Genomic DNA, 16,222 nt, shown 5'->3' on the forward strand with positions numbered 1-16,222 from the left:
GAGAATCTGATGCTGGACAAAAATCACCAGAGAAAGTTTACCAAGTGGAGACCCATGTCTCAAAGACAAATCCTTGAACATTTCCCCTCCTTTAAGTAAGCAAAAATACCGAAAGCCAGGAAATCCTGCAGGAGTCAGAATAAGAGCTGCATGTCTCATTAACTGTGGAAGCTTTATAGGAGGCACAGGTCAGGAGAAAAGTACTGATGAAACACATTCAGCTCAAGCTTGTTTGAATCCCTTAAATTCTGTTCACAAAATATTGTTTTTGTCTACTTTGTAGTGGCAGCAACAGAATCTTCTTTACATTCCTTTTCTTTGAATACGTGATCTAGCTAACCATGCACATACAATCATTCCTCTGTGATGCTGAAACATTAAGGGAAGCCCGTGATCTAAAATAAATATTTTATGGCACCCAGATAGTTGCTACAATCTCATTTCAAGGAAAAAGCTTCACATACAGTTTCAATGTTTACTACTTTCTAATTCTTTAAATGCCACCATTGTGCAGACCAGCAAATATATTGCCCCTGAACAGGCAACAAGGAGACAGCAATTTCAGCATGTAGGAGCCTGCACTTAATGGCTGGTTCACTGAAACATTACTTGAGTAGTAGCAGGAAAATAAGCTAAACCATGAAGCATCTGTGCTAGTAATAAAATTAAATGCTACAAAATCTTATCAAGAGGCATGATACTATTGAAAGAATATATTGCTAGTGAAACATATTTCCACTTGAAAAATATTTCTTAATGAACACAATATAGTCCTGTACATGCTTACTCAAAGGTAATTTGAACAAAGGGTCCAGTGATATGGGTCACCTTCTCGAAGCTGATCCAGAGTGGGGTACTTTGAATCAAAAGCCGGGGAGTCCACAAATGCAGCCATCAAGCCAGCTTGGTAGCTGGTGGATGTACACCGTGTGGAACTGAGTTGGCCCAGGAGCTAGTCCGCATGGTCCAGTTCAGTGCCACAGGACTGTTACCCTTACTATATCCATTGTACCCTTGGCTTAGTGGCAACCAATGGGCTTAAATTGCTGGGGGTCATAACTAGCTGCATTACTCAATTGCGGATGGAGCACAAAAGTGACATGATAGAGGTGAGGGAGGAAAGGAAGAATCCCTCTCTGTCCTTTCCCTCTTTCCTTCTCTGATCACTCTGGCACTCTTCCTAGCATCAGTAAATTTGATGTGCGGCAATCACTGGCGGAAATGAGACAGCCATGTGAATAAGGAGGTTTCATAGGTAGCCCTTTTGAACACACATCATCATTAAAACGATTAAGTTTCTGGCATTATTAAGTAGTCTCCTGAGCACTCTTATAAAAAAAGAGTGGTTAGTACCCACACATCTTTTCATACTAGCACTTTAAATATGTAGGGTTTCATATGAAAAGCGTTCCTACTATGCCTTTCAAGAAAGGATGTGGAGTTCATAATTTTTAATTAAGCTGGCCGCAACCAGTTTGCATAATAAAGTTTAAAGGTTTTTGAAAACATACACTGAAACAACCCTAGCTTTGTTTTCAAAGAGCAGCTTATTGCTACTTGATTTCAGAGGAAGAAAGCTTATTTCTATTTCTATGAACTATTCATAAAGCAATTATGGGCTGGATATAATAGGTATCGTAGGCAGGGTTTGAAAGCCCAGGCAATATTTGTATTCAATTCAACTATATTTCAAAAATAGTTTTATTAAGAAATAGCGGAGAGCAAGGAGGAAAATCCAGGATATCAAGGAGCATAAATGAGAAGGGTTAGCAACTGAAAATATTTATTCAAAAATTACAAAAACCCTATTCACAATGCTGTATCATTCCTGTATCCTCTACAGTTTCTATGTAAGAAGAGACAATTGTTTTTCAAAATTGATGTACACAATACTATTTAAACATTTTAACACAGAATGCAAATGCTTGCATACAATATGATGGTGGCTAAGTAATTATTGTGAGAACTGTTTCAACATCCAGGGAGGGACAGCCAAAGTGATGATGCAAAGGGGACAAGATGGTCCTTAATCTTCAGCAAAATAATCCTCCAAACCTTCCAACTCCATTTCTTCTGGTGCATTTGAAGAGGAGAGTGTGGAGTTTGTAGTTACACTTTTCTGGTTGCTGTACTTTGGCTGGGAGTTTTCAGGTTGCCTTTGTTCTTTTTTCATTTCCTTGACGCCACCAAGCAGCTGCTGACTCTCTACAAAATACTGATTTGGATGGTTCAAAGAAAACCCAATGTCACTGACCTGTGTAAGAAATAAAAGAAAATAGGAATGTGTTGAATTACAAAGTCTAAGATTTATAATCCCACTAGTTTCCATTTGTAGCACAGCAGAAGGGTAGGGGGAAACACTTTTAAGCTAGTCCCGCTCTTGACCTCTCTCTTACCACCTCCCTATTCCCCACAAAACTGATCTGCAAAGCTATACACTAAAATTTCACTTGTTCAAGCTTTGAGACAGCTTTCAGAAGGTATTAGTACAGCCTCCTCAAAATGGTATCCATTAAACCTGCTAAGAGCCAAAAGATGTTTTGATACCTGGTTACCCTGTTCTATTGCAATAAGAAGCAAAAAGAAAAACAAAAGAGAATAGCAACTCAAATCTTAAAGAGATGATAAAAAGTGGAGAAAACACAAGCTATAATTTTAAAAAGCCATTACAAAGACAAGGGCTATGGGAACTACAGGCATTACTTTTGCTTGGGTTTATTATTATTATTATTTTTTCAAGTGCAGGAGTAGAAGCATCAAAAGCTAAAGTAAAAGCTCTTGTTGTATACTTACCCACTTTACGCATAGTGGCTTAGCAGAATTATGTTGTGGAGTGCCCAGTGAATAAACTGCTAAAAAAATAGTAGTCTGGCTACTAAATTACAGGAGTTTCAGAAACAAATGCACTCCTACCTTCCTCCTTGGAGGAGTCGATGCTCTCTAAAAAGGGGTTAAGATGGCTCTTAACAATGCTGAAGATTTCTGTCAGCACTTTGCTACCACCGCTTTCAGCAATTTTGTAAATATGGATATCCCTCCTGCTGTGGCAATACAATATAAACTTTTTCCAGAGGCTGCCCTAGGCTCCGGAAAGTCTTTCTGAGAGAGACTAAAATGGCTGTCTTTCCATCAGCAGGCAAAGACTTTTTCATTCCAACAGGCTTTTGAGAAAGTAAGGTTTTTTAAGGAATTAGTTTTTCATAAATTTATGTACTATTTTAACTGAACTGATTTTAAATTGATTTTTATTATTTGTAATTGGATGTTTTAAATTATTTTTTAATGTTATTGAGCTTTAATTTTAACACAGATTTTTTATTATTGAAATATACTGTCTTTGTTTTAACTGGTATGGGATCATAGAGTTGAAGGGAACCACAAGGGTCATCCCCCTGCCATGCAGGAATACAAAATCAAAGCTCCCCTGACAGATGGCCATCCAGCCTCTGCTTAAATGCCTCCAGAGAAGTAAAATCCACCATCCTGCAAGGCAGCATATTCCACTGCTCTTACCATTAGGAAGCCCTTCCTAATGTTTAAGTGGAATCTTCTTTCTTGCAATTACTTCATGTCCTAGTCTCCAGAGCAGCCAAAAACTAGCTTGCTTCCTTCTCAATGTGCCATCCATTCAAATATTTAAACATGTTTATCATATCCTCTTTCAGTTTTCTTTTCTCCAAGATAAACATAGGTTAAAGGTAAAGGTTTTCCCCTGACATTAAGTCCAGTCGTGACCGACTCTGGGGATTAGTGCTCATCTCCATTTCTACGCCGAAGAGTCGGCGTTGTCCATAGACACCTCCAAGGTCATGTGGCTGGCATGACTGCATGGAGCGCCATTACCTTCCCGCCGGAGCGCTCCCTATTGATCTACTCACATTTGCATGTTTTCGAACTGCTAGGTTGGCAGGAGCTGGGGCTAACAGCAGGTGCTCATTCCGCTCCCGGGATTTGAACCTGGCACCTTTTGGTCCGCAAGTTCAGCAGCTCAGCGCTTTAACGCACTGTGCCACCAGGGGCCTCAAGGTAAACATAACCAGCTCCCTAAGCCACTTAGGTCTTGGCCTCCAACCCTTTGGACCATTTTGGTTGCCCTTCTCTGGATACGTTCCAGCTTGTCCATATTCCTCTTAAATTGTGGGGCCTAGAATTGGACACAGAGTTATCCCATGTGAGATCTGGCCAAAGCAGAACAGAATGGAACTATGGCTTCCCTCGACAGCAACACTATATTCCTGGTAAGCCACTTTGCATCCATTGTTTCTGGAGAAAAAGGGCCAGCATAGTGTACTGGTTTGAGCATTGGGTTATGACTCTGGAGACCAGGATTTAAATCTCCCATTTAGCAATGTAAACCCACTGACTGGAGACCTTTGTAATCAGAAGTCAGTTCCTACGACAATTGTGTTCCCGGCATTTAAGAGAGATTATGCACCGTTCTTTCTTTTTTGCATGCGCATTAACCCAAGCTATGATTAAATCAGTTCTCTTTAGAAGGAAGCTCTAGTTATTTCAGTCCAAGGATGTTACTTTTTCTATTGAGTACAAGCCATCCACTTGCATGGAGATTTGTATAAACCATGGATGATGCCAAGCAGATAAAGCAAGGCTGTACTTTAAAAGGAGATGAGATGTGCATTTTGTTGTCATTTTTGAACTAGTGTTGAAAATGTTATGTGACTGATAACTATTCCCTCCGCTTATAAAAATGTTCAAACCCTAATGACAGTTTCTATCGAAAGAAAATCCTAAATACAGATTTCACTTAAAAGCAGTTCCTCCTCCAGCAACACTAGATCATATAAAAGCAAAAGCAAATGTAAATGAAAGCAGAACCGTATACTGTGTCATGAGAAAACAGCAAAGCTTGTAATCTAGAATGTGACACAGTAAAGGACTCTGGATTTAAAAACAAGTCTCTTTTTCATCTGCTTTATATTTCAGCTATTAAATCTTCAAAGTTTTCCTTCAATTCTATCCATTCTAAATGGTGTCCTTCACATAAAGCTTGCCATCCTTTAGTGCGGTATTGTGTGATTTTTAAAAGAAGCTAAAGCTGTGATGCTGAATATGTGATCTTGGGGTTTTAATCAAGAGCTGGCAATTGATAGGTGATAATGAGGCAAGATGGTGTTACAAAAAGCCATATGAAATTATTTTAGGTATTGTACACTCTAGTACAATTTCTACATTCTTGCTTTTCTTTATCTAAAGCTTGTACTTCTGTTGACATTCAGCCACCTAGAAACTGAGAAGATAACTAACTAATCAAGAGATATATTTTTCAAGACAAGGAAGAAAAGCAAAAAATAATCATGATATCAAAAAATAATCATGGTATCTTTGAGATACTACATGGAAAAGTGGCATTTCCCCTGATACTAAAGGCTGTGCGCATTGACCATTTTTAATGGCTACAACTCTAATTAGATCACTTACAATTTAATGGGCTTGATGGCTTACTAGACCACTTTAGCACACCCATTTTATTACATTTATTAAGACTACTGGCTCTGCCAAATTATTCATGTTAGCAAAACATTTATAGCTATTCAAGCACAAAGAACATGTTTATTTGAATATAAATGCGTCATTTTATCTGTTAAATCAAAACATATAAATAATTGACATATAAAAATGAATGAGAACATTTGCTGCAGTGTCTCAAGGGAAAAGAATAACTAATGTCCTTTGTTTCTTCCTACAAAAACAGGACTATTTACCTTTTCCTCACATTGGTAACTTACTGCCCTGTGACAAAAAGAGGCAACTGCTACTGATGAAGGAAGTAAGCATTGCTACTTTTTAAAAAGACAACTTAGACTGCAATACTGCACATACTAATGTTGGGTAAGTATAAATGAATTTAATGGGATTTATTTTGAAACTAGCTTGGGGACCCGGCAGTGCCTGGGTCATTTGAGAAAGGCATTGTTTCCCTGTGTTCCAAGTGTAGTCTAGATCCAGTGCAAGCTGGGTTCAGTGGTGGGTCATGGGGGGGTATGTGTGCCAAGTTTGGTCCTGATCCGTCATGAGTTAGAGTAAGAGTGGTCTGTCAGAGACACAGAGACACAGTGTTTGAAAGTACTGCAAATCCCATAATCCTTGGTCCATTCTCCCCCAAAGTGGTGCAGCATGTAAAGTGTGCCATTTGGGATATGTGTGCCAAGTTTAGTCCAATTCTGTCATTCCTGGTAGTTGCAGTAGTTTCAGGAAGTGAGTGAAGGTACTGCAAATCCCATCATCCATGGTCCATTTCCCTCCAATCTGCACCAGGGGTCGTGGGGGTTCTGTTTGCAAAGTTTGGTCCAGTTCCGTCATTGGTGTGCATTGCAGTAGTCTGTGGGAGTCAAAGTGTTTCAAAGTACTGCAAATCCCATCATCTGTGGGCCATCCGCCCCAAACGGCACCAGGCCATAAAGTGTGTCATGGGGGTTAAGTATGTCAAGTTCGAGCCAGGTCCGTCATTCCTGGCAGTCACAGTTGTCTGTGAAAGTGGCGGCCAAACAAAAAGCTGCCACATACACCGCCCGTCCGCCGCACACATACATACATACAAACACGGACTTTTATTTTATTTGTGTGTATATATATATATATATATATATATATATAGAGAGAGAGAGAGAGAGAGAGAGAGAGAGAGATACACATGAGAGTCAAGAGAACCAGTGTGGTTTAGTGGTTTGTGCATTGGACTACAATTCTGGAGACCAGGGTCACATTCCTGTTTGGCCATGAAAACACACTGGGTCACCATGGGCAAGTCATACTCTCTTAGCCTCAGAGGAAGGGAAAGGCAAATCATCTCTGAACAAATACTGTCAAGCAAATTCTGTTGATACATTACCATGCAGTCGAAGTGAAATCATAGTGCCAGGGGTATGTGGGCCCCCATTTCACTAGTCTACTGATCTGCTAGATAACATCCCTGGTGAATCTTTTCAACCATATTAATGGCCTCATGTATGGCACAGTTTTCACACTGACTCGTGGATAAGTCAACTCAGGTTTGCAGGTTGATTTTTGAATGAAATTTCTAGATTTCTACATGAATATATAGGGTAGTTAAGCTGCCGTTTTGCATTCCAATAGAATAGAAAGAACCACAGAGCTAGAAGAGTGTCTTAACTTGCTCATATGTTTTCCCTTTTGGGCAATGAATGTTTGCCACATACGCTGGAAACCACCCTGAGTCCCTTCGGGGAGATAGGGCGGTCTACAAATAAATTATTATTATTATTATTATTATTATTATTATTATTATTATTATTATTATTATTATTATTAACATGGCAGCCACCATCTGTAGTACTCCCTTGCTGGCCCAAGAGGAATTCTCTACTTGCTGCCATGTGTTACATACATGACAAAATTGGGCTATTTATACCATCCAGCTTAGCTCCTCTCTTGAAGAAAAGAATACATACATACATACATACATAATTAATTTTATGTACTATATTTTTAAGGAACCGGAGGTCTGGATTTTAAGTAAACATGGGATTGAAATGTGGAGCTGTGAGGAGGGAACATGGTGGACATCAAATGTTATCGCTTTATCTACTTCATTTCTAGAACCAACACAATCCAATTCCCTAAACACAAAGCAATGCTGTGTAATTTTCAATGCATCTTGTTGATTATGTGTACTAAACAATTTGCAAATGCAAAGTGTCTACTCATACATGGAACCAAAGACAGATGCTGTATAATCATTAAGAGAGCATAATTAACATGGCAGTACATGATGAATCTGAATAACAGAAGGCCTAAAATTTTGCACTGTAATTCCAACAATCTTGCTAGAGAGAAGGAAACTGATTGAATGATTAAAAAGAAAGAAAAAATGAATCATCCACTCACATCATGTGTCAATTCAAAGTATTTCTGACAGGCCACTTGGTAATGCATTCCTTTCACCAGGTCCAAAATCTAGAAAAGTCAAATATGTACAACAACAATGTAAATATCCTGCAAGGGAAACATATTACCTTATTGATAAGAAATATGATAAAGGAATCTACATTCTGTGTTAATTTTAGAAGTTAAAAGGTCAAAACACTCCTAGGAAAGTTTCTCTTGCCTTATCATAATAGCTAAATTATCCAAAGAAAGCTTTGACCTTCCATAACTTCAGATTCCACAACTGCTGTTCATATTTCACAAATAAAACCTGGAAAAAAAGAAAAAAATGAAGAGCAGTGTATTTATTTATTTATTTATTTATTTATGTATTTCCAACATTTATATCCCGCCCTTCTCACCCGAAGGGACTCAGGGCGGCATACACGATTGGCAACACTTCGATGCCTACACATAATTAGAACATAGCAATGAAAATCCAATTAAAACAATTAAAACAATATAAAAATATAAAACATATAGTTAAAAATCCGTTCATCCAAAATCCTCGTGCTGTAGCCATAAATCAGTCCGGGTCGTCTTTATCATTTAATCTTCGAAAGCCTGGGCACATAATAGCCATGTTTTCAGGGCTTTTCTAAAACTCAAAAGGGTTGGGGCTTGTCGTACATCTCTGGGGAGGGTGTTCCACAACCGAGGAGCCACGATCGAAAAGGCCCTGTCCATCGTCCCCACCAGCCGTGCTTGCGAGGCAGGCGGGACTGAGAGCAGGGCCACACCAGATGACCTTAGGGATCTTCCTGGCTCATAGGAGGAGATACGTTCGGACAAGTAGATTGGGCCAGAACTGTTTAGGGCTTTATAGGTCAAAACCAGCATTTTGAATTGGGCTCGGTAGCATATCGGCAGCCAGTGGAGCTGGCTAAGTAGGGAGGTGGTACGCTCAGAATGTATTGTATTGTCAGAATGTGTATCATATTTCACAATTTCTTCCATTATTTTGAACAGACTTAGCATATGGGTGACTAAAGATGATAATTGTTTTATACACAACCTATTTTTATATGTGTGGCACAGTAAGATTACGTTCACCAAGTAGAAAAAACATGAAGTAGGTAATTTACGAAAGAACTTGCAGAAAGCAATTTGTTTCAACCTTCTCTGTAAGATCGGTCCTCAAAGTAAGCTGTTTCTACTGATGCTCTTTGGAACCAGAAAGGGAATTGTCTATTTTGAACTCCTAATAGAAACATCGTTCTATCTCTTGTAAATACAATTTGCTTTCCAATTCTACCTCATGTAATCTCTTCTCTCCTGCATAAGCACTCATTCTTATCAGCAAAATGCAATGCCATTTGAAAATATAAGTTCAATGTCATTTTTCTCCTCCATGGTTACATAATTAAACTGTATATTTACTGCTTATCAAACACAGTGAACTTCTGGACTGGAGAGATAGCCCCAGCAGAGTGAAAATTCTTGAAAAATGCAAATTTCCAAATGTTTTTCCAAAGGCTGACCTTTCTGTGTCAAGCATAGCAATAAACTCAGCAGAAATCCCTGCTGTCCTCATTATTGGAGGCTGTCTTATAGTTATTGACAGATGTACAAATAATATTTGCTGAATGTTTCAAACTACAATGCTGCCAAAGAAGTGCTTACCAGATCTGTTTTTGCTGTTACAAGCCCAACTGATTAAATGTCTATCTTTCCTGTCCATTCCTGTTAAATACCATGTGAAAAACAAGTCAATCCACCAAGAGAGTATCAAGTCTGGCAATGTCTCTGTGCTTTTGAAATGAAACAGATAATATTTAATTTTGTTTTCAAAAGTCTTGGTTTTGCCAATTAGAACTGTTAATGTAAATACAAACAAACTGAAACTGTACCAAATGGAAGATGATTCTGTAATATATGGAAAATTGGCTGCATAAAATGACTTATAGGAGAGTAGTTTTATCTACTGAAAAAATGGATGCTATAGTGGAAATGCTAAGCTGAAGTCTTTAATGGCATATGAGTTGTCTGATATTTATGACAAAAGATTTTAACTAAGAGAAACATTTCCTCATCTTCCTGAAAGACCTCTTCAGTTGATAAAAGGAAAATTGAGTATAATGTGAACAGTTGCTGTTATGAAACATACACCTTGCTATATGCTATATGGTGCAAGTGTGGGGAGCATTGATGTACTGCATCTTCCAGTAGCTGTAGTCAGCAAAGCCAATGTTGTTGGGATGGATGGGTGTTGCAGACTAACAACATCTGAAAGGACACATTCTCCATCCTTGGTAAGTAGAATAGATGTGGATCCAAAGGCATCTTGTTCAAACAGACACTTTCCTCTTGCGCAAATCAAGTCTTTTTCTTTTCCCCCTGATTTTCTCATCTTTCTGTAGTTGTCCCCCATTCCAGGCAACACCTCAATTTTTAGCATATCCTTTGTGGGGTGCGGGTTGTTATAGGAAGGGAGAGAGCAAGCCAAGTCTCAATAGATGAGCCTCACTCATCTCTTGACTTAGAAACATAGACTAACAGAGTTGAAAGAGGCTCCAGTGCAACCCCCTTTGGCCATGCAGGGGCACACAATCAAAGCATTCCTGACAGATGGCCATCCAGTCTCTGCTTAGAACCTCCTGAGAAGGAGACATGACCAGATTCTGAGGAGGCAGCATATTCCATTGCCGAACAGCTCTTACTGTCAGGAAGTTCTTTCTAAGATTTAGGTGGAATCTTTCTTTCTGAAATCTGAAACTATTGTTCTGTGTTACAATCAGAGGATAATGTCACCACACACAAGCTGAAAATACTTACCCTAAACTTCACAACCAATTACATTTACCATTAGTTTCCTAATTCATTAACTCAATCTCAGTTTGAAACCATTTCCCAACAAAATGGTTACTCCAAAGCTTGAGGACAAAAATCTGTTCAGGAATGATTTGCTGCATTGCATCAATTTCTAACATTCACTTATTTTAAAAAGTTGCTTTAAAATTAGTTCAAGATGCGGCTACTGAAACATATTTAGACATTTTTCTAGTTCTAGGTCAGCTCCTTGACTTATTATCTTGCAGTTTTGCAAATACCTTTGCTTACATAAATAATCACCTTTGTTCTTTCTGTATCTTACTTCCGATCTTCAATTTAAAAAATTCAGGGACACTCAACTGTTATGCCCTACAGGGATTTAGCTTATTGTTCTTCTCTAAAATTACTCCTTTTAGCCTGCTGTAAAGATAACGAAGGGACTGTTCCCTTGGCAAACAGTTTTGGGATGTAGTGTCACTACATTGGTCCATGAGGATCTACATTAGCTATCCTGCAAATAGCAGATTCTCATAAGGATAGGTTTTTTAAATTCCCCTTTAGCAGCTAATATTGTGCAGGCATGAAAGTGGAAAGGTAGTATCCCCACAGTGTAGGATAGTATGGCTCCAGTGTCCATTACTTTATTGGACACATGTTTAGAACCATGAATTTAATGAAGCTCTTCTAATGAATGCAAAAGTTAAGCCTTTAGGATTAGAGATAATGCAGGCAGATAGTAAACTGAAGTCCTACCGTGAAATGCTGCCTAATTTTCAGTGGACAACCAAGAACTGCTGACAGAAACTCTACCTGGACATATAGCCAGCAAACTTTCAAAGAAGTAGCTGACCCAGTTCTACATGGATAGGCCTCCCAACCTTGTTCCCTGATATACATGCACTAAATGACATGTTGGAAAGGAGAGATTGTGTGTTTGCATTCTCCTTTTGGACATTAAATATGTCCAAACACCAAGGGGCAACAGGTTCTTACTCTATGCTTTACATCTGCAGTATATCAAATGGAAAAATTGTGTGCAAACAGCCATCCAGTGTAACTTCATTTACTTGATTTCTTGTACAATGATGGACAGGGCAACTCTCTGTCTGAACCAGCAAGGCATCTGTTACTGTCTTAGGCAAGACTCAAAATCACATAACACATATTAATTATGATTAAACTGGCACAAAACTGATAGTGAGTTACTGTTAAAAAAATTATAAATGCCGCCAAATGTACTTCCACCAAATTTTGACTCAAGAGGATGGACGTGTGTGATTTAACACAAACAATAGTTTGCTTTAATCTATTTAACTAATTTCTCACTGTGTTGATTATCTTGGGTACATCAAATGGTGATGTCAATCAAATCAATTCCGATTCAAGATTATAATGCAATCAAATGTGGAAAGGCCAAGGATGAGAGACTGAGGTAAATACATCTGCAAGCCATTGCAAGCATTTCTGTTATTAAAGCAAAATGTTTTGCATACAACATGGGCATAGCTTCCTTTTACCTATTCTAATAAGCTTCACTTTCTTCTGATATTTTAACTGTACATCTTTCATCAAAGCCATCCTAAATGAATAGGGAATACCCAGAATGGAAGAAATTTTTAGGAATCAGAATGACATCATCCTAATGCAGCACATACAACTACAAAGTTTTGCTATATCTCTTTTTGTATTCATGCATTTTAAAGGGGATCTAAATCATATTACAAAAGACTAATAAAAGGGAGCCATAATCCTATACATCAAGGGTGAGAATTATGAACGTGCTGTTTCACTGAAAATCCCAGTAGAGCCTAGCCAGCAGAGCCAATGTTGGATGCTCAAAGTTGCTGCATGCATGATTCTCATCCCTGCTGTACGTGTTAATTTCAAAGTAAGTCCCAATGAGCTTGATAGGACTCATGTCTGGACATGAATACATAGGATTGCATGGCAGTTCAATAAAATAAAGTATTTATAAAGTAAACATGTATATGTAAGTAAGTAAGTAAGTACTTACTTACTTACTGTATATGAATGAATTAGTTGTTAGAACTGCGTATCATACAGAATAATGAATACGTATTGCAGTATCTATCACTTACAGAAACAGCTCACACTGTGGGACACAAGATTTAAAAATTCTCCAACTTACTGTCATTAATGCCTACTTTTATTAAAACACATGCAGTTATAAAAAGCTGCAATAAAGCAGAACTTTGTCCTTGATGAAATATCCCCAAAAAAGGGTAATATTGAGAAACTGAACCATCAATCTTCTTGTCAGTATTGTGAAAGAATAGTTCTTAGGGTGGAAAATCATGCTGAAACAGACCAAAGAGGTATTTTGCATGCATTGTCACACACGGTACAGGAAATGTCTTATGCCATACTACTGAAGTATGAGAAGAGAATGTTCCCTACCTGACTGATCCCAGTGGGAGGGATTTTATAAGACTGAAGCTTCTGCTTGAGCAGCTCGGGATCACTGTGGCGGAATGGGCATCCTGAAAACAAAGAACACAAGCAAGCCCACACACATGACTATTTACCCAGGCATTGACACAACATCACACTTGAGAAGATGGCTAAGCCGTTAATAATTCTCTTCACCGCTTATTAATGTATGCATTTTTAAAAGCCAACTGCCCGTGTGCACAATTGTTTTATTCATTTTTTAAATGACTAGTTCACTGGACGTTATCATGGCTCCCCGGGCTCAAAAACGTACACCACGCATTAAAAGAAGGCCAATATTCTCATTCATTTAGATGAAAATCATCCAATGGTTCCTTTGAAAATATCAAAATTCAGCCCTCAAAGTGTGGCAGCTACACAAACAAAAAAGCCTAAACAGTTTAGATATAACAAATGAATGAAAAAGTAAAACATGTTCTTAGGTGGTGTTCAAACAGCTATGAGGGCTCACTGCTGGAGGGGGAGTCAGTTGCAAACAATGCTTCTTATAAGATAGATCCACTAGGATAACGTCATCAATGGCTACTAGTCACAATTGCTATATTTCAGTTCTAGTTTCAGAACCTATATACTTTCGAATACTCATTACTGCCAAACATGAGTAGGAGAATGTTACTACATTCCTGCTTGCTTATGGGCTTCCCATTGATATCTGTTTGGCCACTCTGGGAACCAAATCCACAAACCTTTGGTCTGATCCACTAGGACTTTTCTTATAGTCTTAAATTGCACTAAAAGTATTTTAGTCCAATGTTGTCAAGGGGGGAAATAGACTGAACATGTCTTGTAGTTTGAATTAGTCTATCAATTCTAAGGTGTCATTCCTCCAAAAGAATTCCATAGCATTTTAGAGAATAGCGGCAAAATATTACTTTTTAATTATGCAACTTGAGGTTTCTATGCAACACAAACTTGTGAGTGCATTTTTAATACTACATTCCTTCTTAAGAGCATGTCTGCAAGGGAATATCTGTTTTTATATATTGAGACTTGAGACGAGTCAGAGATGTGCACTTTTACCCCATTAGTATTTCATTCTAAAGAGATTTGTAAGATTTAAAATATTTAATATGATTCATGAGAGGAGTCAAGAAAAATCAAATGATGGATTGCCATCTGAGGGTGTGCAAGCTAAGAAAAAGTACTGAGGAACTTTGTTGTTTGTCTTGAGACGTCTTAGGGGAGAAACAAAGTAGAAAAGCAACAGCAGAAGCAAGAAGATACAAGATGCACTGAAAAGCTCAGTGAAGTGCATATTGAACTGCTATGGAATAAACCTCTCTTGCTTGACCTAGTTCTGTAATAAGACAAATCACTAGAAAAGTAACAGCAGACTAGGCTTGACATTGATGGCTGGCATAAGCTGCAAAACTAACTTCTGCCAGTGTTACAGCCAGCCAATCAGTGAGCTGCCAAAGCCTCTGAGTCCCCATGCACTGTGAACATGTCAGGTGTAAGCACTCACCATGATAATCCCCTTGGCCTGGTGGATTGGACATGATAATTTTCATGCAGCTGAAGGGAGTATAATCGGTTTTCTTGCCTTCTTTTCCATAGCTATGTCGGATGTTGTAAGCATATCCTTTGTCAAACTGAATTGTAAAAACATTTAAAAGAACAATTGTTACTTTCTATTTTATTTGTACACGGCAATGGATAAGGGAGATGTCTACAATTTAAGCAACTGTGGAAGAGGAAATATTGAGATGTTAAATCCTCACATTTTATATCTTCTTGCTAGAACAATTTGAAAGGGAATATTGAAACTATGGCCCCTTCCACACAGCTGAATAAAATCCCACATTTTCTGTTTTGAGCTGGAATATATGGCAGTGTGGACTCAGATAACCCAGTTCAAAACAGATATTGTGGGATTTTCTGGCTTGATATTCTGAGTTATATGACAGTGTGGAAGGGCCCTATGATCTGCAATGAATGGGATATTTTTGTTAGGCCCCATCTACACTGACCATTTAATGCAGTTCAAAGTTAGCTTCAAAATGTGGCAGCCAAAAAACAAAAGTGCACAAAAGAAAGATCTTAATGTGTATCAGTGCTCTGTGGTTTGTGCCATCCCCACCCAGACCTCAAACTGGTTCCAGGATTTCCTGTGTAATCATCTGCACAGTGAACCCACTTTCTTCAATACAGTCTTGAAACTGCATTAAATGATCATTGTAAGTTAATCATGAGTTGGAAATCATGGTAGAACCTTGGCACTGCAAATTCATTCCTCACTTTTCTACTATTACCACTTCTTCTCCTGGACTTATTGAAAAGAAACCAAGAAATCATACATGATCAGTTTAAGAAAAACTTTTCAAACACCATTAAAACCCATCACCTTGTGAGTAACACTGCAAGGTTATGCATGTCTGTACAGAAGTAAGTTCTACCGAGATCCACAGGCTTCTCCCTAGTAGAGATCAAGGATGGCAGCTTTAGGCCTCATTTGACTCTATGTCTCAGATAGAATCGACCCACTGAATCAACAGCATCAACACTTAGATATGTTGCATTGATTCAGTGGATTTACTCTAATTGGGGCTAACTACTAAATTTAGGCCTAAGAGTTTTAAAGTCCACATCTATACAATTTAATGCTTCTGAAATGTCAGAGAGAGTAACCAAACATTGTAATCAACTCAAACTCTGTGGGCAAACATCAGTCCCTTTATACTTTCTTCCCAAGTTGAAGAGCAACTGGCCTTAGAAGATTCCACCAAGGTTTAATCTATTTGTTGACTAATATTCTCCACTTCAGTATATAAACAGTTCAGTTGACCACTGTGCTCCATGAGACCAAGGCCCCTTCTACACTGCCATATAAAATCCAGATTATCTGCTTTGAACTTGATTAGGTGGCAGTGTAGACTCATATAATCCAGTTCAAAGCAGATAATGTGGATTATCTGCTTTGATAATATGGATTATATGACAGTGTAGAAGCGGCACAAGACTCTTTATCTGGGCAAGCAAAATACAGTAAAACCTGCCAAACTACAAAACTCCAAGGGTAGATGGAAGTTGCAACAACATCTGAAGGACATTGTCCAATTCTGTTGTCAATGAT

General features: G+C 38.3%; 1 protein-coding gene across 2 annotated transcripts in view; it reads right to left on the bottom strand.

The window, feature by feature from the left end:
• Positions 1-1,766: 1,766 nt before the first annotated feature.
• The window catches only part of prim2 (DNA primase subunit 2), a 97,254-nt gene continuing 82,798 nt past the window's right edge, over positions 1,767-16,222 (bottom strand). For both annotated transcript variants that reach the window (XM_062982236.1, XM_016997035.2), the window contains exons 11-14: positions 14,615-14,741; positions 13,096-13,178; positions 7,867-7,935; positions 1,767-2,254 (exon numbers count right to left, since the gene is read on the bottom strand). In XM_062982236.1, coding sequence (XP_062838306.1) covers positions 2,027-2,254; positions 7,867-7,935; positions 13,096-13,178; positions 14,615-14,741 — 507 coding nt within the window. In that variant the 3' untranslated portion in view covers positions 1,767-2,026. The remainder of the gene's footprint in view (positions 2,255-7,866; positions 7,936-13,095; positions 13,179-14,614; positions 14,742-16,222) is intronic.

Source organism: Anolis carolinensis, chromosome 1 (genome assembly GCF_035594765.1).
Source record: "Anolis carolinensis isolate JA03-04 chromosome 1, rAnoCar3.1.pri, whole genome shotgun sequence".
Taxonomy (NCBI): domain Eukaryota; kingdom Metazoa; phylum Chordata; class Lepidosauria; order Squamata; family Dactyloidae; genus Anolis; species Anolis carolinensis.